The following is a 21,086-nucleotide window of genomic DNA, read 5'->3' on the forward strand; positions in this document are numbered from 1 at the left end:
GTTTTAGCTTGTAATCATTTCATTGCTTTGTCCCTCTCCAGATAGTCTGCAAAAATGCTGTACCTCTGATTTTTTTTTATTTTTTTTTTTGTCCTCTCCAGATTTGTCAGGGCAAAATTATCCAAAATACTGTAGGAAAGGGGTGGATGAGCAATTGTGCTGAATAGTGCAGGACAGAGTGATATTTAGGCAAAGGTGAGATGTATTTGTTAATCTGAAATTTAAATCTTCATGACTAAATTAAATACATTAGAAAGATATCTAACTGCTGAAAGAAAACAGCCTGAGCAGTGGAAGCCTGCTGTTCATGATTTGCTACTTCTAGCTAATTACAGTGCAGAAATGGTCACTTCCTATATTGAATTAAGGTATACCTCAAGCTATGGAGCCTACAATGACAATCTTCACTTTGGTTAAATACCCATGCCTTATTTTTCTCTTAAAATGTTCTTGGCTAGTTGAAAATGCTTACAGATTTGAAAGTCCTAATTATTGAGGATCTTGTGCAAGCAAGCTTTATTTCTTGTTACTTTAAAAACATAAAGACACAAGTGTATTAGGTCAAACCAAAGCTGTAAGCCCCCAAAAATGCCTGTTAGTGGACAAAACCAAGTATCTGTGAAGGTAACAAGAAGAGGACAGCTTCATTTGATGACCTCTACTATCAATAATCTTAGTGCAAAAATGTTATTTTACAGCAAAGATACTCTGAAACAAGTGTGTAAGAGAATAAATAGCTTTAAAATCAAACAAAACCAAGCCAACCACAACAATACAGAATGTAATCTGTCCAGAGTGGCCAGAGGAGCAGAGCTTGCAGGGTTTTTCACTCCTCCATCCTGTGGTTCCACCTTGGGTTGCTTTGGGAACAGGGAAGCAGGCAGGAAATTCCTCAGTTATGAGTTTTGTTTATCGAGTTATTTTACTTGTCCAGGTAATTGTCATCTTTTCACTCTTCCTGTTCAGGGCATTAATTCCATTAATTCTTCCTTTTACTGTTGATGGAGAACATTTTCATTGGTGTGCTAACAGTGGATATAAGAGTCTGCATCCTCGATAGGAAAGCCCCGGTTTTCAGTGCTGTGGATTGAAGGCCAGTTTGGAGAAAGGTTTGTCACCTTCTCGACTGATGAAGTGACAACCCCGTCTTTCTGGTTATATAGCTAAAAGTTACATGGCAGTCGTTGGCTTGTTCTTTCTCATTCCTTCCCACCTTTGCTGCAGATTGAAGTCAAGCAGAAAAAGCAGTGAGCAGGGGAAATCATCCTGCAAGCTGGATCTGGCCCGCAGGCTCCCACTCAGACCATTTGGAACTTTGCAGTAGGTGGAAGAGAGCCAAAAGCCTCTGCTTAGCCGGGCTTTCTTTTTCCAGGCTGATGCCTAGGGAAGCATGGGTCGAGCTGAGATGGGGCAGGTGGTAGAGCTGCCATCTTCCTATGTGAATTCCTGCGAGAGAGGTTCTACTCCAAATCCAGATTGTATTAAATATGCTTACTTCATGGAAGAGTGCTGATGTAGGTAGAATAGACCTCCTATGTTTTTTTTTCCACTTTTAAGAAAATAGAAATTATTTCTGTTTTCATCTTTCTTTGCTGTTTGAGATGAAAGTCCTCAAAAGTAGAGAGAATATTTACAAAAAATTTTAGCTTATATTTTCTGAAAAAATCTTATACCATGTGTAACAGTCTCTTCCAAATTCTTTAAGCACACTGCAATCTGCATTTATATTTGCATTACCTGATTGCAGCTATGCTTCTATTACCTCAGTGGCTACATTTTTCTACGCAACCTCACAGAAAACCTCCTATCATCCCCCCCAAAGCCCAACCAAACCCAAACAAAAAAAACAAAGAAAAGAGTTGTAACAGTCTGTGGAAAAATTCAAATAAGTTACTTTCTACTGTCCTCTCCTCCTGGAATCCTCCTGGGGCTAAAATAGAAATGAGTAGTTGCCTGGATGGGAGGAAAAAGTATTGTTTGTTTGATCCTATTACAGATGTAATTGTCATACGCTACAAAAATTAAGTTGTAACCAAACCAACAGAAATCTTCAGAAGTAAGCTGAATATGGATGACTAAAATAAATTCTGATCCTAGTGTTAGAAATTTCGGTGTCAATTCAACACCTGTGAGTGGAAGTAAAATGAGAAATCTTTCTATGTCCCCAAAAGAACATGCACAATATACAATGTTGCTTATGATGAGCGAAATTTGAAGGGGCATCTTGCAATCCTTCTGTTAGGAGTTAAGTGGGGTTTTGGAAAGTGATTAGCATCTCCAGACAAGAAAGGGGTGACAGAAGCAGTTCCTCCCCCACCATGCCAACTGACTGGTCTATTCTGTGCCCTTTTGCCAAATTCTCATATGTATTCATGTATCCCCTGTAATGTTAGGTTTTGTTCTCAAAATTGTTCAAAGATTGTTCTTTCTACCACGGTCCGCAGGGGAGAGCAGGTTGTCTGTATGGTGCCGTTTGTCCTTCAGGGGTGTAGGTAGTCCTGGACAGGTTCTGAAGCAACCAGTCTGTCGTGCTAGTGGCAAAATATCATCTCTTCATTTACAGCCATCAATACCACTGTTCCTGGACATCCTCACCTCAAACATCGGTTTTATGTGCCACCTTGTGTAGCTGCCTTCCTTTATTTAAACAAAATTGGTGATGGATGAAGCGGGAGTAGTATAATTTTCCCAGTTACGCTGAGAGATAAATGTCATTGTACTGCACGCATGAGCTACTAAGAGAGTTGATAAGGAAGTGCTACTGGTGGTACTTGATACTGAGGTGAATTGCCTTGGTGATCAGGTCAAGAGGTGTTGGGTTAGATGTTCCTGCCCTTTTATTCCACCACAAAGTTTCAGTTTCTCAGCTTGAGTCAACAGTGCATGGGAAAATAATGCAAGTGATTTGCAAACCTGAGGGAAGAGACTATATACTGCAGATAAGTTTTCAGGAAGCTCTTCTTTTTAGGTTTGGAATTCATGTTAATGGTACAGGGTGAAATGTCTAAACTGCACTAGTTCCAAGTCTCTCAAGGTTCCCTTGTGAAAGAAGGGAGAAATGAAGAGTATCAGAGTTTGTTACATAGGTTAAACAGATAACTGGGTTCATTCAGTATTTATAAAGAAGAAAACTCAAAATGCACACACTCAGCTTTTCTTGTCTACAAGTAAACCTTTCTTAAAGGTTTTATGAATTGTTTGCTTTTTGTAATAAGATTCTATTTCCATCAGGAAAAAAAAAGTCTGGGTTTCAGTGCAGGAAATCTTAAGTTATATAATGTTAACCCTACTTTTAAATCTGTCACATTGCAAGAGATTTTAGTTGTGAAGAATAGCTGCTTTAGCTTTTTGTTTGTCTTTTCTTTTAATATGAGTGGCTGGTTTTAGCTTAATAGTAAAAGAAAATTGTGGGAAATTCTGTTTAATTATCTTATATCTACTTGTATGCAGACCACTTACAGATCTGATCTGCTAAAATTAACTTTTGTTATCAGAAGAGGAGAAAATTACAGAATGTCCTGGTGCTACGTGCGGTAAAATGAAACCCAGTTGTCACATGAGGCCAACTGAGATCCTGAAAATAAAGGAAATTGCCAAGGGAGGAAGGAGCTGGCACAAATGAAGCAGGCTTTTAATCTAAAATTGGGTCTGTTCTTTCTTACATCCATCCACAAGTAACAGGAGGGTGTAACAGCAACAGACTAGCCCTTTTGACCGTCATGTTCTTATGGTGATTTAAACTATTGATTAAGTTTTCCTTGCTAGTGAATTTCTTGTTGGATTAGGAGAATATAACTGAAGAATATCATGGCTGCACTACAGATGTACCACTTGCAATCACTGGCAATGTACACGGGCAAATTATTTTGCCCTTAGTGAAAGTTAAAATGTCTTTCTTTTTTTAGAAAGTGTGGATGGTTTCACTGGGTCAGATGTTTGGTGTTAACAGGAAAAAAACAAAACACATTTAGTAAAAAAACGCCCACTTTCCTTAAAATGACAGATTTCTCCAATTTCACGTGTAATGTATTTTACTGATTGGAATGGTTTAGGAGGGTACATTTGTTCCCCATCAGAGAGAAGTCATTTTGGTACCATGTTTAACCATGGATCTTGCTTTTCTATGCAAGATCTCTGCTCAGGCAAGCCAAAACCTTCAGAACTGAGGGGAAGGCTCTTCCCTTATCTTGTGGGGCATGGCTGTTCCCCCATCAAAACTGGTTCCTGCAGAGTCTTGCTCTTAACTTCGTTACTCTGCTCTATGATAAATTGTGCATGTGAGTCTGGCACTTGATTTTTCTGATTTATTTTTTTTACATATATATACTGGCCAAAACCCGGATAACTTATTTCTGGGAAGACTCTCCGTATTAAATCATCTAACTTCTTCTGAGAGTCTCTGCTGTAAGAGAAGTAGGACAATCTGAAATATTTTTTTTCTATTAAGGAGTCTGAAGAGCCAGAGAGCTGTGGTAAAGTTTGGGGTTTTTTTTTCAGTGGCTGGTAAGAAGGGGTGATCAGTGTTTTGAAAACTATGAAAGGAGCAGGCCTCAAAAGCTTACCTATTTCCAAAGATGTTCCTAAATTATTTCAAATATTTCCTGTGAGATAATTTGGCTAAGCAGAGGCACGGGAAAATCAATCACCTATAAAGTTTTACTTAATATCTTTTACTGGAGCACACCCTCCATAAGTTTGCAGATGACACCAAGATGGGAGGGAGGGTTGATCTGCTTGAGGGAAGGAAGGCTCTACAGAGGGATCTGGACAGGCTGGATCAATGGGTTAACGCCAGTTGTATGAGGTTCAACAAGGCCAAGTGCCAGGTCCTGCGCTTGGGTCAAACAACCCCACGCAGCGCTACAGGCTTGGGGAAGAGTGGCTGGAAAGCTGCCCGGTGGAAAAGGACCTGGGGGTGCTGGTTGACAGCCGGCTGAATAGGAGCCAGCAGTGTGCCCAGGTGGCCAAGAAGGCCAATGGCATCCTGGCCTGTATCAGGAATAGCGTGGCCAGCAGGAGCAGGGAGGTGGTTGTTCCCCTGTACTGGGCACTGGTGAGGCCGCACCTCGAGTGCTGTGTTCAGTTTTGGGCCCCTCACTGCAGGAAAGACATTGAGGTGCTGGAGTGTGTCCAGAGAGGGGCAACAAAGCTGGTGAAGGGTCTAGAGAGCAAGTCTCATGAGGAGCGGCTGAGGGAACTGGGATTGTTTAGCCTGGAGGAAAGGAGGCTGAGGGGAGACCTTATCGCTCTCTACAACTACCCGAAAGGAAGTTGTAGTGAGGTGGGTGCTGGTCTCTGTTCCCAGGTAACAAGTGATAGGACAAGAGGAAATGGCCTCAAGTTGCAGCAGGGGAGGTTTAGATTGGATACTAGGAAAAATCAAGCATTGGAACAGGCTGCCCAGGGAAGTGGTTGAGTCACCACCCTTGGAGGTATTTAAAAGACGTGTAGATGTGGTGCTTAGGGGTATGGTTTAGTGGTGGACTTGGCAGTGGTAGGTTAATGGTTGGACTCGATCTTAAAGGTTTTTTCCTACCTGAATGATTCTATGATTCTGTATGGGATGTAGAAAGTGCTCACCCACCCTCTTCTCAGCAGTTACGACTATAATCCCTCTTATATCTCTTCCTCTGCACTGTCTGAGGCAACTAGGACCTGGAAACCAAATCTCACTACACAAGAATGATGAAGCTTTGCTGTCTGTGACAAAGAGCTATTTCTGATTTGCAGGAGTAGTTGTGGTATAGTGCCCAGACGCTACTTGGAAGTTTAATTGTTAAAGGTGGTATTGAGGATATCTCTAGTACATGCTGGTTGGAATTTACAGCTGAACACTGTGATTTCTCTAGATAGTCACTTCTGTCTAATGCGGTTGCTGAAATATACCTCTGGCTCTCGCTGTGCTATGGGGTCTCACAAAAATCCTATCTTTGTTCCACATATGTTTTATGGAGATGACCTCCTTTGTGGAATGATTGAAAAAAGAGTGGTGAGAGACTACACAGACTCGAAAAGACTTTGGGCTTATTGAATTCTTTTAAGAGAGGCTCCAAATCCTTGAATCCTTAAGACTCTAGAACAGGCTTTCAGTATGTCTGCCTTGTTGATTTGGCTAGTGTAAAAGAAGCCTCTCTGGATGGGTACAACAGCTTAGAGCGTTGAACTGTGAGCAACTGGTGTGCAAGAAAATCCAGCATCCCATGCAGTTTACTGAATCACTGCATTGCCTGTCTACTCGGTATTTTTTTCAAATAAATATGGAAGGTCTTTTCTCTCTATTTTTTGTGTTGGCAGATGCAAATGGCCCTTGATAGCTGTGTGTTAGAAATTATCATTTGTGTTACAGTACAGATCTTCCATTTTCCTTTCATTTTAGGTATGTATCTTGGATGCCGTTGATTTGACATGGAAATTGTGGATTGGGAGAAACACTGATTCCTTTCCAAGGGAAAGACCCCAGAACTTGTAGCAGAGTATAACTACTTGACTTAAAATTATTGCTGTCTACTTTGGTCTGTGCTTATTCTGTCACAGGAAAAGAAATTGTGTTACGCTTTGATTCCAGAAAAGTAGCCCACATTTAACAAACAGAATAATGCCAGCTATCATGGTAGTGGTGGTTCATCCAAGGTAAAAGTTTATAAATCTGGTTGTTGAGTCAGAGCTTGAGTGGGACTGATCTGTAAAGCTAAAATTACTCTTTCGGATCCCTTCTTACTGCATGAAGTCAACAGCTGCTCTTCCGTGCTGAAGAGGAGGTAGGCCTCTGTAGAGGAGACTTTTGCTTGTGTGGCCAATGTTCTTCAATCACATCTTTCATACGTACCCATGCTATTTTGTACACTAAAGGAGTACTTGGTAGTGACTGTCATCATTCAGTGTTGTGTATTATTTTGGAAGTTGTAAACTAGCTGATAATAGCTGATGGGTTTGCAGTGTTGACAAATTAAATGCCAGCATACTTAGGGATTCTTTTTTCTTCTTTAGTAAGCACCCCATGGAGTGGAAATGGACAGCTGAGTGTTGCAGAAGTCAGTGTCTTTACCAGTTAATTTGGAAATATGAGAGAGTTCTGTCCTTGCTTTGAAAAGAGAGAAGGAGAGAAATTGCCCACTCCTGAGATGGGGGTATATATTTGTGTAACCTATAGTGTTTTGAAATACATGGAGTCCTGAATATAGTGTATGTGAGGAAACAACTCAATAATGAGATGCTTAAGTGTTCACTGTTCTTAAATTCAAATGAAGTGTGGAAAGGAATAAAGTTGCATGAATGTTTGTTGCACTTACTTTTGGTAAGTGCCCTGCTGAATGAAAACCTTAATAAATAAACACAGATCTCCAGCACTTCAGAAAGAATGAAAATTACTTTTCAAAACACAAAAATTACTTTTCAAAACATAGCCTACTCACTAATGCTCTTTCTTCCCCCCCCCCCCCCCCCCCCCATTAGCCTCATTGGAATTGCAGGCTAGGGACCAGCAGCCTGAGAGTCACAGATCAGGCTCAGTGTTACCTTTTGGTGATACTTGTCACATGGTGGCACAAAACTCTTCAGTCTTGCTGTTGAAGTTTGTGGAAGGGGGGGGAAGGGGGCAACCACCAGAAACTGAGCTTTTGTACTAGATGCTGAGCTTTCTTACGGTCAGAAAAGCTGTCTTTCATGTGGATGTTGTTGGACATGGACAGTAATAGCAATGTATTGTTTTAAATACAGTATTTCAACAAGCTCAGATTTATTACGGAAATAGGACGTGGATTTTGTGCTTGTTAAATCTATCTGCCTTCAGGGATTTAAAGGAACAAAATGGTTGTACTGAAAGTTTTGTGATTAAAAATAAAAAGGTTGTGGGCAGTGGAGATTGTATCTGAGCAGTTTGGCTTCACTGAACAGCTTTTGCATTAACAACTTGCCAAATGTGTTCAATTTCCTCGTATTAAAACATTTTGGGGGCAAGTTTGAAGTGCTGGTCAGTAAAGTATGCATCTCAAATTACAGTTTTTGTTATTTAAATACAGTTTGTCAGTTCCCTTGATTACAGAAATTGTACATTAGTAATCAAAATATATTTGCCAATTATATACACACACACACACACCAGATGTTGGGTTCATCACGGAGGACAATTAAATGCATCATAAGGGCTAGATCTGTGCAAAAGAGGGAACTGAATATCTTTTTCTAAACTTTTTGAAGCGGCTAGATGCAATAAATAAATACAGACTGCAGATTAACCAAGACCTGGTACTGTAGAATCCAGTCTCCACCCTTCATGCCAACAAATCTCCCATACCTGGCAAAATTAAGCCAAACAGTTTCTGCATCCTGTAAAGCTGAAAAGCCAGGAAAGCTAGGGTTTTTTTCAGAGGGATAATGTGTAGACAGTGAAAAGTGAATATTATTCATCTCTACCTTGTATTACCAAAATAAGCAAAAAGTTAATTCCATATGATAGAATCTATGCCAAAAAATGACTGTTAGTCCCAGTAAACCCAGTTAACTACCAAAGACTGAATATAAAAGCTCATTAGGTATTTAACAAGACACAGATGTGTAATTGGGAATAAAATAATAGTAATTTTAACCATTTAGTTTTTTTCAAAACATGGAGTTGGTTCTTACACTGAAGCCAGCACCTGCTTAACACCATGCTCTGCTTTGTGTAAGCTTTGTGTAACTCTGTCTTAGTGCTCTCTGCACAGCCAGGAGTGGCTCTGGCTGTATAGTTGACAGTATATCACAGCACATACACAAGTGTTTTCAGCAGTGTGGGCACCTGTACTGTATGAGGAGGAATTAGTAGTCTTCAAATACCATTGTCATCAAATGTTAGAATATGTAACAGCAAGCAACTTTTTCTTTGTTTTATGTGTTTGAGCTAAAAAGGGAGTTGATCCTCCTGGGTTTGGGGTTGTGTTTAAATTTTTTGTTTCTACCTTTTAAAAGAAACAAACCGTAAACTACCAACTCTCTCTCTTGCCAAAGAAATTCCTTTTGTGCATGGCATGTCCTTGAATTGTATTTACAATTTCAAAATGTATGAAACAGACATTATGAAAAAAAAAACACCCAACATTTCCAATGACCAGCTGAGAACCTCTCATAAATACATTCTTGGTTATATTTTATATTCTGCAACCAAGCAGATGCAAAATGCTTTATGATGTTTTCTGTTTAAACTATTTTAAACTGCATTTGGAAAGTGAATGGAAAGATGATGATTAATAAATATCAGTGAATTTTATTAGCACAAAGGGCCGCTAAGGAAAGGCATGGTTTTACTTTTCATGGACCTTTCTGATAACTATTATCCCAATACAGACATGGTTAGTAAATTAGTAATGAAGTTGTGTCAGTGAGACCTTCCCTGATAGGCATATCAGGCCTGAAACAGGAATGGTGTATTACTGTTGTGTGCAATAGCCACAAAACCAAGAACTTGCTTTCCTTCATGCTACAGTGTGTTTCTGCCATAGGTGAAACAGTAGTGGGCTGACAGAAGAGTAGAAACTGATTGACTGGACACAACCATAGCCTGTTGAGGGAAAGGGGGGGGGAAATTAGGCTGTGAGCCAGTAATAGCTGCTCTCTTGTGCAGGTACCTTAAGGCTTTCTAGCATTATTTGAACAAAGAAAATTTCGTTGTCTGTGGAGGGAATGGAGTAGGGTTTTAGAACACTCCTATTGAACAGTTTTCTTTCAGCAAAGCAAGTTTTTGAGCTACTAGCTGTGTTGTGTATGGCTATAGTCCAACCACGGAGTTCAGTTGCAGACTCGTGCATGCAAGACTTAAGCAAGTGAACTGAAATTGCATTTAACTGCTGCTTTTCTAAGCCTAGCTGAGCTGGCATCTACCTGTTCCACCACAGCTTGTGTAGACCAGGCAGCCAAGCTGAATTACAACTGCATCTGAGAACGATTCCCTGGCAAGAAGAGAAACTGGGCAGACAGTATGCTGGAGTTTGTAGAACTGTCTTGCCCAGAAGTGTTGCAGGGCAGTAATGCTTGAGTACTCAAGTTTTGGGGGAAATGTGGCTGAGCAGAGTGTGATCAGCAAAATAACTTATCCTGTATGAAGTTCTGTGCTTGACCGTGCTGTTTTTGGTACCAAAGTTTCCATTGCACTTCTCTGTATTAGTTGCCCTTGTGTCTTAAAGTTCATGTTGAAAGCAGGATTAAACAAGGTTGTTAAGCTTACCTGGAAGCTCACTGGAGCCCAAGATTTCCTAAATATTTTTGTTTGTTTTCCTCCTTAATATAGCAGGTTTTATAGCTTGTTAAGTATAGGTTCTTTATTCTGGTGGTTTGGGAATTTTTTCCTCCTCTGAAAGAGTCTGAGTTTCTTTCTTCCCTGCCTGAACCACACCAGCCGTACAAGAGATGCAGTAATGTAAACTACAAAACTTTTATAGATCATTCTAGGTCAAATGTGGCTCTTGTATTTCAGAGTGTTCATTCTGTGATCTTTACTACCAAGATGTTTAGCCATGCCATCTAATAATTCTTGTGATAGTTATGATTTTGCAAAGTATATAGTTGTTCATTAGAACTTCAGCTGAGACTGCCAACTGCTTTTCATATAACCTGTTGATTTGTCTGCAGGTGAAATTGCTTAGTAACTGCTAACCAAAGAGAGATTTTTACAGCCTACCTGAAGTGCTGCTTAGTCCTTTTAGCTCCTTCTTGGTTTCCACAGGTGTGAGTCTTCTCAGTTTCACATTTGCAGTGTGAGCTTTACCAAGCTATTTGGCTTTTTTTTTCTAAACCAAAAAATTCTATTCATGTGCACGAATAACCATAAGGTGGTTGTATACGCTGATTCCTAAACCAGTTTAACCCAAGAACACATTTCACCTTAGTAGAAATCTTTATCAATATACTTGATAGTACTTGTTGTGGAAAAACTTACGCTATAAGGAAAGAATGAAGTAGGTTTTTATGCATATAACTTCTTTGAAGCCAAGGAAAAATGCTGTAATACTCCCATAGTAGTCCAAAGCTCTTTGTAGTAGCCCAAAGACAGCTTCCAACACATTTGTCTTTTTGTTCTTGAAGTGAGAAATTATGTCTTCTGGCTTTGAATCCAGGGGTAGGAATTGCTTTAGTGTTACCTTAAATGTATTTGTGCTAGATGCCACTCCTCTGCTCCTCACCTTGGGAATGCTAAATTAATTTCATCTTGGAGAGTGTTCAGACCACTGAAACTGCACACTTGACCCAGCTTGTGAAATGAATCATAGGGTCAAGTATGGGTAAAAGAATATTTTTGTGATCACTCCTTGCCAACAGACAAACAAATCTGTGAGGAAAAAAAAACCCAACCTGTTATAACTGGTGGTTACGCTGGTTTGTTTTGAATTCGCAATTGTCTGTAGTGTCTGTCAGGATACATGCATAAGTACAAAGAAAAGCTGGGAACTTTTCGTTAAAATCCTTGTGTTCGAGACAGGACTGAAAACATGAAGGTTTTGGACATCCAGATAGTGAAAATGTTTTATTGTGTGTATTGACCCTAAGTGTATGTTTTATTGGGAGTATATCCATTGGAAAATCAAAATTAGGATAACTAATCTGCAAAATGTAATTTTACTGTATGTTTCTGTCTCTAAGGGTCAAAACATACATATTCCATCTGTCCTATGGCTTGTCACTTGGCAAAACTGAATACTAATTCCTGGCAAAATTGAGCATTCCTTTATTCTCTGCAGGGGCGGGCTAGCTGAGAGGTTATATCGACTGCAGAACAGAGAAAGATCTGCCATTAGCTTTTGGAGGCATCAGTGTATTTCAGATGCTAAAACTGCATCAGGTAAGAAGCATTGTATGTGTACTACTATGTGAAAGTATACACTTATATGTGTGTATATATGGCCCACATAGGGGTACAACTGAAGTTTATATTCTTTGTGGGTTTTTCGCCTGACTTGGTTTTAATACTCTCTTGATTGTCTGCTGAGCTAATATTGCATTTCAGCTAAATATGATGGTTTATAACTTCTCAGTCATCAAAGTGTTTAAATGTAAGGGGTAAAGACCTTGTTTTAAATAGCCTCCATCTAGACTCTTCACAACTTGATTTCTAGCATCACCTGGGGAATGGTGTTTCCAGCAGGTTGTAGGACAATTCAAGGTTTAATTTATGGGTGTGCAGATGGGTTTTTGGTTCTTGTTGTTTCTTTTTAACCACCTTTTCCTCTTTCCTTGTTCATTTTTCTTTGGTTTGAAGTCAGCCGTATTCATGGATAAGTGCTGAAATTGTGAATGACAGCAAATATGGACATATAGAACACAACCATGAAATGAGTGTGAAGCATAACTACAATGGGCACTTCACTTAAAAAGAAACAGTGGGAGTTATGCAAATTAGTTAGAAGTGACTGATAGCACCACCTTTCAGTAGTATTTCTTGAGAGATAATGGATTCATAGAGTTTAAGTGTAAAGAAATGGTTAGGTTTTTTTATCAACTTGTGTGTGTGTGACTGTAGGCTACAAAATTTCAAGTATTTATTCTGTACTAAGCTGACTACTTGTTTCTGAGCGCATATTAACTTCCATTTATTTTTCAGAAAGTCCTCTGGTCTTAATTTGAAAACATGCCCATGAGGGAATCTATCACTTGCCTTGAGAGTTTGTCCTTAATTCCACTCCCAAATTTCTAAAAGTGGGTTTTCTTCCAAATCTGAGTTTGTCTGGCTTCAGTTCCCCTCTTTTGTTTCTTGTAAAGCTTTTCTCCATTAGATTAAAGAGCTCTTCAGTATGTGGTGTTTTCCTTCTCTGGCACTTGCATAGCAAAATCATGCTGCGTCACAATTTTCATAAACTAAACAGACTGAGCTCTTTAAGGCTCTCTAAAGCATTTTTACCAGTCTTCAAGTGATTTGTGTGGTTTTTTACTGCACCCTCTCAAACTTTTCAGCATGGTCTTAAGGACAAGGACAGCTACTCTGTATGCATTCTTCTAGTTTTAGTCTCATCAAAACCATTGGCCAGGTCCAGTTCACTACTCAGCCTCCTGTATGTTCAAGGCCTGTAATAAGTGTTTGAATCTGGTTTGGGTTTGGTCACAGCGTGATGCTGGGACTTCACGTTGAATTGATTGTCCAATATGATTTCATAACTTCTGTAACTGTTGTTTTCTGAGATCCAGTTTCCCACTCTCCAGCTACCATTTGTGTTTCTTCTACCTAAACACAGGGAAGTGTTTGTGCTGTATCCAGGTCTGCTTCATTTGAGTATGCCCAGCTAACCATACAGTTCAGATCATTGTGTATGTCAAGCCTGTCCTCTTTTAGTCGCGAATTTGCTTGAATTTGTGGTATCCACACCGTTTCCTATATTATTTTTTTAACTTGTTTTTATGTCATTGATGAAACCATTTAATAGAATGAGTGTTTACTTTCAAATCCTGCTGGAACTGCTCTTACTTAGTTTTTTTCCACTGATAAAAAGCTCAACTGTAATTCACAAAGTTAGTTATCTGAAATACTTTTTTTTGCATTCCACTTAAAGGGTACACTACTGATAGTGAAAATGGTTGTTTTTCCATAAGAAGGTTGTATGATTTTAAGTTACACCCAAACTGTTGGCTAAAGCTAGTCTCACAGTTTCTCACTGGAGCTTTAGAGGGCTTACATCCCGTGGCCACTTGCATGCTATGTGTTCAATATGCCATCCATGTGGAATGGCACATTATATTTCTGACCTTAATTCCTTACTTATTTTTCCAGTCACTTTGCCTAGATCTGATGTCAAGCTAGCTGCTCTCCAGTTATTGTAGGTCACTTTGTTTGCCCTTTCTGAATACTAGCAAAATATCATCCTTTCAGACTTCTGGAATTTCCCCAGTATTTGAAGACTGACCAGAAAGTAACATCAGGGAACCAGAAATGTCTTCAGCCAACTCTTTTCAGAAGTGCTGTGTTGAAAATTATACAGGCATGCTGACTTAAAACCACTCAAGCCTTCTGCATGTTGTTGATCCTCCACCTGAGTTACTAATGGATAGGAGGTTACTTTTTGTCATTCTTATGACAAGGACATCCTCTTGTTTCTTCTGAAATATGGAACAGAAATGGATATTGAATAGGTCTGTCTTTTTAATAAAATGAAAATTTTTTAGTGTTCTCTATAGTAATGGATCTGCAACATTGCTAATACGCTAATATTCTTTTTGTCCGAGCTTCACATGTGTCATTACAAAAACCTTGTGTTTGCATGGTCACCATTTTGTTAGACTTTAACTCCTAGGCTGAAATATTCCATGCTAAACATCTGCCTCTGGCTGAATTCCTTTCTTTGATGATGCTTCTTTCTTTCAGAAAATGAGTCAGAATTCATTAGCATTTTATGAGAAAAAGGCAATGGGAAAATACCTTGCTCTATTCTGAAGTACATATAAAAAATTCTGATGAGTGTCTTCAAGACAATTTAGTTTTGGCAGAAGATGAGCCATTTCTGGGATATGCCTTTTGTCATCATGGTGAAAATCTACAAGAACTTGGGCAAGTTAGAAGTCTTTAGGACAAACTACTGTTTCACTTACCCTGTGAGCATTTGCTAAAATTTCTGAAAGATGCTGAACATGCCATAATTTAGGAATACACTTCAACTTCACAGCCTGAATTTAATTTCCAATTCCCAATCCTTATTCCAAAGGATGAGGATGATAAAATAATCATTAAAATAGCTGTGATAATATTTGGAGGATATTTTTTCATTCGGGGCAAAATTTATTTTTGATACTTTTGTTCTTAGAATGGCCATACTGCTTCATGTCACCAAAATAAAATTGGTGTTTGGTTTGGAAAATGTTAGTTGGAATGACTGAAATTTTAGTAATGTTACTAGATAACCTCGTAATTGCTTCTAGTGTGGAAATGTGAAGTGTCAGCACAGCAAATGCATACCACTTTCAGCTTTCATCTTTTTAGGTTCATACTAAGGGTGTCTCACTAATTTGAGATTCTTCTTGGATTTTGTTTCCCCTCTGTTTTGCCCAGTAATATTTCTAAACCACATTGTTTCCAGGCTTGTTTCTGACTGCGGCAGCAGCAGTAGAAGAAAGAACTTCTCAAATGACAAACTCAAATGAGTTATCAAAGGAGCCTGAAGATTAATGCGGAGGATTGAAGTAACTTGCTGGGAGAGCTGTCATGTCATTTTGGACATCCCGTAGACATGCAGACCAGAAGTTCATTGCTAAGGCAAAGGGGAGCAATTTCAAATGAGATCAGTCTGAAGTCCTCCTTCTATTTGAGATTTAAGGAAAAACATTTCCAGAAGTGTGGGCTGTTCCCCCCGTTAGGCATTTCATGTTACAGAATTTTATGCCTTCGTTTTGCAGTTGTTTACTTTTATGTTGTATCAGCGTCCATGTTATCCAAAAACCCCTTGTTTTGGCTTTATTTTTTAAAAATTCCTTTCTGTTTGCTCCCCTGACCCCTTTCTGTAAGTAACCATTGTGGTTTGGCTGCCTCTGGGTCACTGGGATGAATCACTACTCCAGAAAAGAGCGCCTCCTTTCAGCACGCACTTTCTGGTTTTTATACAGTGCGTGGGGGGTCTCACTTTTGGCTGACTCGCTCTGCAGGGTAGAAGATACCTTTGTGCTTTCTCCATTTTGACAATTTCGGGTCAAAATTGCGTTCGGTAGCTTGTCCCTGTGTTGTGATAGGCCCTCACTAAGGATGTGCGTTTTTGCGAGGTGATTGGTATTTCCACTTCTGTAATCAAGCTAACCGTATCAGACAGAGGCCTGAAAGGAGAGAAGACCAAAGCTTGCCCATGCTACACAGTGTTGGTTGGATGCTTGCTGTGGTTTAGTTCTAATGGAGACAGATGCCAGGCACATTGCCACAAACCCAGGGGTTTTTTTTCTTCACAAGATGTAGAAGGGAGGCTGAGAGGTGTGCAGTCCCCGCAACAGCGTCTGCTCAGTCAGGCTGATGGCTTGAGAGTACTATGTGCAAGGGCTTTTAGACCGCTTGCAAGCTTTTTCGTGTATGCAGGGCTGCAACTTCCCCATGAAGTTTCCTGTTTGGGCAAAGAGGAGATGTGGACAGTTGAGAGAGAGAAAAAAAAAAACAAACAAAAAAAACCCCAACAGAAAACCAAACCTTTTTCCTGTGAACATCTGCTGGTTATATGGGGATTGCATGATGCAGAAGAAAAGATAGTGCTTTTCTGAGTTACATTCAGACAACTTTCCTGTCTATAGGATAGGACGCTAAAAATATTCAAAGCAAACTCATGTAGATTCCTTCTGTAACTTCTGAAGTTTTACTTTCTATACATTTTATTTTCTGTTGTTTTTCTTTTCCTTGCAGTTACCATCAAAGCAGTTTTTTACCTGAAAGCATGTTATTCTGTAGCATTTGTAATCTAATACAAGATATTTGGTATTTGTTGGCCTGAGATTAAGATTTGGGATTGGATTACAATTGAGTTGGAGTAATAAACTGATAATAAACCCGAACCATTGATGTTTCCTTCCAAACTGCTCCTTCCTGTCAGAGGGAAGTGACCTTCAAGGGGCAGTAATTCTTCAGTTTGCTGAGGCAAGTGGAACACACACATGAGGGGAGGAGGGTGAAGCCCTGGAGATGAGGACAGGGTTTCACATGTAACACCACATTTTCAGGAAGGCTGAAAGGCTTACAGAAGAGGACATAAAGAATCACTCCCTCCTTCCAGTTCAGTGACTAGTTAAGGTGATGGGAAGAAAGGATTTTAGTAGCTTGAATGCCATGAGACCTGCACAAAAGTTTCTCTCTGTGAATGAAGAAAACAAGGGTAGTACTTAACAGGGTTTCCTTTCACCATGCAAAATTCTTCTAAAAACACGAAAGTCTGAGCTTTGCTAGTTGTTGCTTATTTTCTTAGTTCTTGATAGTTTGTTTTATTACTTAAGAGTTAATACTATAAATTGGAGACATGGCAAGTGGCCAGATTTATGTTTGGTGATTTTTTGATTTTGTTTTTACTTTTGTTTTTTTTGCTAGCTAACTGTCTGAAATTGTTACAGCATTGTGAAGGAAAAAATCAAATGTAAACTTGTCTTTTTCAAACAAGAATTCTTTCTATTGTTTTTGTTTTCTTATGAGAATCAATAATGGCATGCACAGTCAATTTAAGTAGTTTACATATGTTCTTACAAAGAATGTATAATGTTAAAGCACAAATTCAGCAACCTTTTAAAAATGAATATAGATGTGGCAAGAAGCCATCATGCCTGCAAGACTTCGTGTGTTTTTGAGAAAAATCTTTTTGAATGGCTTCACAAGTTACCAGCCCAGGAAGAATAACAACATGTATAGATCAGAATAGCAACCAGATGGTTTTGTACAGGTTGTGAAAACGCTAGAATCTTCACCTGGTTTTCAACATTGACTTCGGATTGCAAGGATCTGCTTGGTATCTACCTGCTTCCCGAGTTTGTTATGCCTGCACCTGCAATCTTTTACATGAGGGAGAAGGAAGAACAATAATGGGATGCCAAGCAAAAGCATGTTCTTCTTTTGATTTATGCCTGTAATTTGACATTTTATACCTTTTATACTTGAGAATGAAAGTAAAACTTTGTGGCCTGAACCAGAAAATGTAGGCTTGGCTATTCTTCCACTGCAGATAGTAAGTGCTGTCCCAGGAGGGTGTCTAGCAACTGCAGTTTTGGAATCCACATTAGACAATTAAAAGTTAAATGATGTTAGGATGAAATAATGCCTCTGAAAAAAATAACTGATGGAGACTAACTTGGAAGTGTGTTGCTAGTTTGCTTTATTAAACAAGGTGTAAAGTGGGGTTTTCTTTGTTTACTTCGTACTTCCATAACGTGTATCTGATCCATCCATCAGAACCAAATGCAGAAATTGACTTTCATTCTTAGTGCAGTAGGTACTATTCCCAATGTCAATTGCTCAAGATTCTTTGTACTTTCAGTGGGAAATGTTATTTTATAAAAGCTTTTAACTAGGATTAGTAGAAATTTGACTTGAGTGTAACACCTGTATTTCTTGTAGTTCATATTTGTAAAGAATTTGCCAGTTAAGTAAAAGTATAATTTAACTTTTCAGCCATGTTCTTTAGAAATGTCAACTAATTATGTCAGATACAGTACAAATTTGCTTCTAAACTGCAGTTCATATATATGATTTGTTTGATAGCTCTTTGAGCAAAAGTAACAGTAATTTGTTTTTCTTAAAAGTATCTATCCTTCTCCTGTATCATTCAGATATCATTAAGATCAAGAATTGTGCATTGTGACTGTTTAGCTGGTAAGAACAAATACAGGTTGTCCTGACTGCCTTTGCACAAAACAAATATTTGTTAGCAGTTTTGCAAAGATTAACGTGACTTCAAGCAATCTCATCTTCCTCCCAGTCCCTTGGGTTTTCTTATGCATTTGTCTTGTTTTTTCAGAAAGATTTACTTGCATGAGTATAATTTTTTTTATTGATATAAAAGGAAGGTACTGAAGTACTCTTCCTTTTGCCTCTTGCCCTGCTTGTTTGGTTTCTTTCATCCATGTGACTTACGGGGTAAGTCTTGTGGCTGAGGGCTTTCTCTGTTATTTTGTCATTCTTGCTTTGCATGATAGTCCACATGTATATTTAATGGTAGATGTGTGTGTTCTCTATTACTAGAGACTTTTTACTATCACAATAATAATAATTTCCACTCTGCTCTTCTTCACGCTTGCATATGAGTAGATTTTTTTTTTTTCCCCAGAATGCTCAGTGGAGCAGAGCTGTACACTGCTTGGCATTTTACTAAACTCCAGTTTTCTTCTGTGTTTGTAAGATCTGTTCCGTGGGCTTGTAGTTCACTGTTTTCTGCGTTGGTACTGTGGTCTTTATGAAAATTTATTTCTACCTTGTGTCATGTATGATTGTTACATTCGCATGGACATATCATGTCCTTCAGCCCTGTGGGTGAGATGCGTTCCTTCAACATTGCAAGATTTTTAAATTCTCATGAAAGAATAGAAAATTGAAGAATTCGGGAGTACCCACTGTCATAGTGTCAGCCTGCCTTTGGTTTGCTCTTGTTGTGGTTGTGGTGGTGGTGTTACTGTTGTTACTTATGCTGAGCTGATCTGCATGGAGGTGCACTTGCTATCCCAGCTAACACATTCAAATCATGCATAACATGGTAAATTACTGTCTGCCCTAGCTTCCTCTTCAGGACCTGGGAGGTGTTGCATACTCCAGTTCCTTCTCCTGAAGCACTTTTCCTCACCCTGCAGGTCTCATAGGCACTGCTCTGCTGCTGGAGTCCTATCAACTGACTCTAAAGAGAGTTGTTCCCTTTGAGAGCTTTCTGTTGAAGGCTACAGGTGCTCTTTTGGAAGACTTGAACAGTAACATTTTAGTAAAAGTCACTTGAGTGAGGTGAAACTGCATGTAGTCTTACTGATGTCAACATTTGATGGATTTCTGTATGTCAGGTCCCATGGATCCTCTCCCTGCAGTGTGTTCAGCTTCCTGTCACTGTGTAGCAAGAGAAACATGAAATATGCAATACCCAAGAGATTATAATTTCTATATTTTTCTCTTCATTTGTCTTCCTTATTGGTAGTTATGGAGTTACTAAAACAAACTTTAGAGTTGTATTTCAGGCACTGAAGCCAGAATGTCTGAACTTTTTTTTTTTGTTAATTGTGCTCCTTGATATTTTTCCTTTTCTTCTTTCCGAACTACTTTTTGGTAGTTAAGAGTCAAAGCAGACTGGCTTTCTTAGCCTCCCTCTTAGGCTGCCCATGGCATTGCCAGTGCATCATCTGTGACTACATACATTTGGTATTGGTGTGGCTTAAATATATGCATCTGCTGTGAAGCCACTTTGTTAGATCTGAAGATTAAGGCCTTCACTCTGCCAAAGACTGTAGAGTCATGCTGAAGTTTTCAAAAGGCTCAAGATCTCAGGGTCCATGATCTCCAAAGGAATGGGGACTTTTTTTTTCTTTTTCTTTCTTTTTTTTCCCAACTGTCCTGGAATTCACAGTAATGCAGAACATCTGCAAAGTACAGTGTCATAACGTGGTATATGACATGCTGTATGACTGAAGGGCAGCATCACCCTATGTACTGAAATAATAAACAGAAATGAAAAGAACTAACCAGGGAAAATTATGCATTCAGCATGGAGTGTGTTTGTTCATCTCCCATGCGCTTGAAATATCTTTGTGGATTGATTGAGCTACTTCATGTCTGGGTTGCAAATTGGAGTGAGAGACTGACATCCCAGAGGTCACCTGGTATTAAATAATTAACTATGGACATAAGAGCAGATCTGGTAGGTGGTCATACCAAAAGTTCCTCTAGCTTATGTTCCTGTTTCTGGCAGTGACAAGGGCTACCAAAATACCTAGGAAAAATTATAACAGGGCTAACACTTTATGATATTTCCCCAAAGTATTCTCCCAACAATCTCCCAAAGATCTCTGACTTGGGGACTTTCTGAACCAGAACTAGTGTCTGTGTTCTTAGTAGTTCTAAATTTTTTTTTTTTTTTCTCCTACCAAGTAGTTACTGGTTGTTTTTCTGAACCATGCATACAATATAGACCTGTTTTGATCGCACAATTGTGAAGCATCAGGCTTTTTTGGAAATCATGTCCAAGGTCTTCGCCAGGTTTATTCCATTACTGCTGTTGCCAAAAAGACCTTTCCCTGTGATTTCAAAGGTTCTGCTAACAGTAGCAGTGAGAGGTTGATGTCCCATTTGCCTAGGTTTGGATCAAGATTTCTTCATCTGTCTCTGAGGAGCCTGAAGATGTGGCTCCTGTGTGTGCTGGTGGGGTGGTGCTGAATCTGCCTGTCGAGCCCCCTCATGGCAGGGCTGCTGGATGGCTTTTGTCAGAGCTTTCTGTTTCTTGGCAGGGAGGTGAGGGAGGTTCTTGTCAATCATAGAGAGGCTTCACCAGAGATACTTCGCTGCTTAAATGGCTTGTTCCTCCCACCAGTCAGTCTCTGCTGCTGGTTTCACTCATTGTAGACCACTTGTGAGGTCTGGAGCAATTAATTTGTTTGATCACAGTCCATCTAGCTATGATTTCTGTCTCTTGCCTTCCAGTGGGTGGCATTTA

The 21,086-nt window shown here is 39.3% G+C and overlaps 1 protein-coding gene across 3 annotated transcripts in view; it reads left to right on the plus strand.

Moving 5' to 3' along the window:
• The window catches only part of SPIDR (scaffold protein involved in DNA repair), a 207,982-nt gene that overhangs the window by 54,606 nt on the left and 132,290 nt on the right, over positions 1–21,086 (plus strand). For all 3 annotated transcript variants that reach the window (XR_012649784.1, XM_075023258.1, XM_075023259.1), the window contains exon 7: positions 11,709–11,809. Coding sequence is in view for 2 of the 3 variants with exons in the window: in XM_075023258.1 (XP_074879359.1) it covers positions 11,709–11,809 (101 nt within the window). In the remaining variant the exon portion in view is untranslated. The remainder of the gene's footprint in view (positions 1–11,708; positions 11,810–21,086) is intronic.

The sequence above is a fragment of the Buteo buteo genome, chromosome 3 (genome assembly GCF_964188355.1).
Source record: "Buteo buteo chromosome 3, bButBut1.hap1.1, whole genome shotgun sequence".
Classification (NCBI taxonomy): Eukaryota; Metazoa; Chordata; class Aves; order Accipitriformes; family Accipitridae; genus Buteo; species Buteo buteo.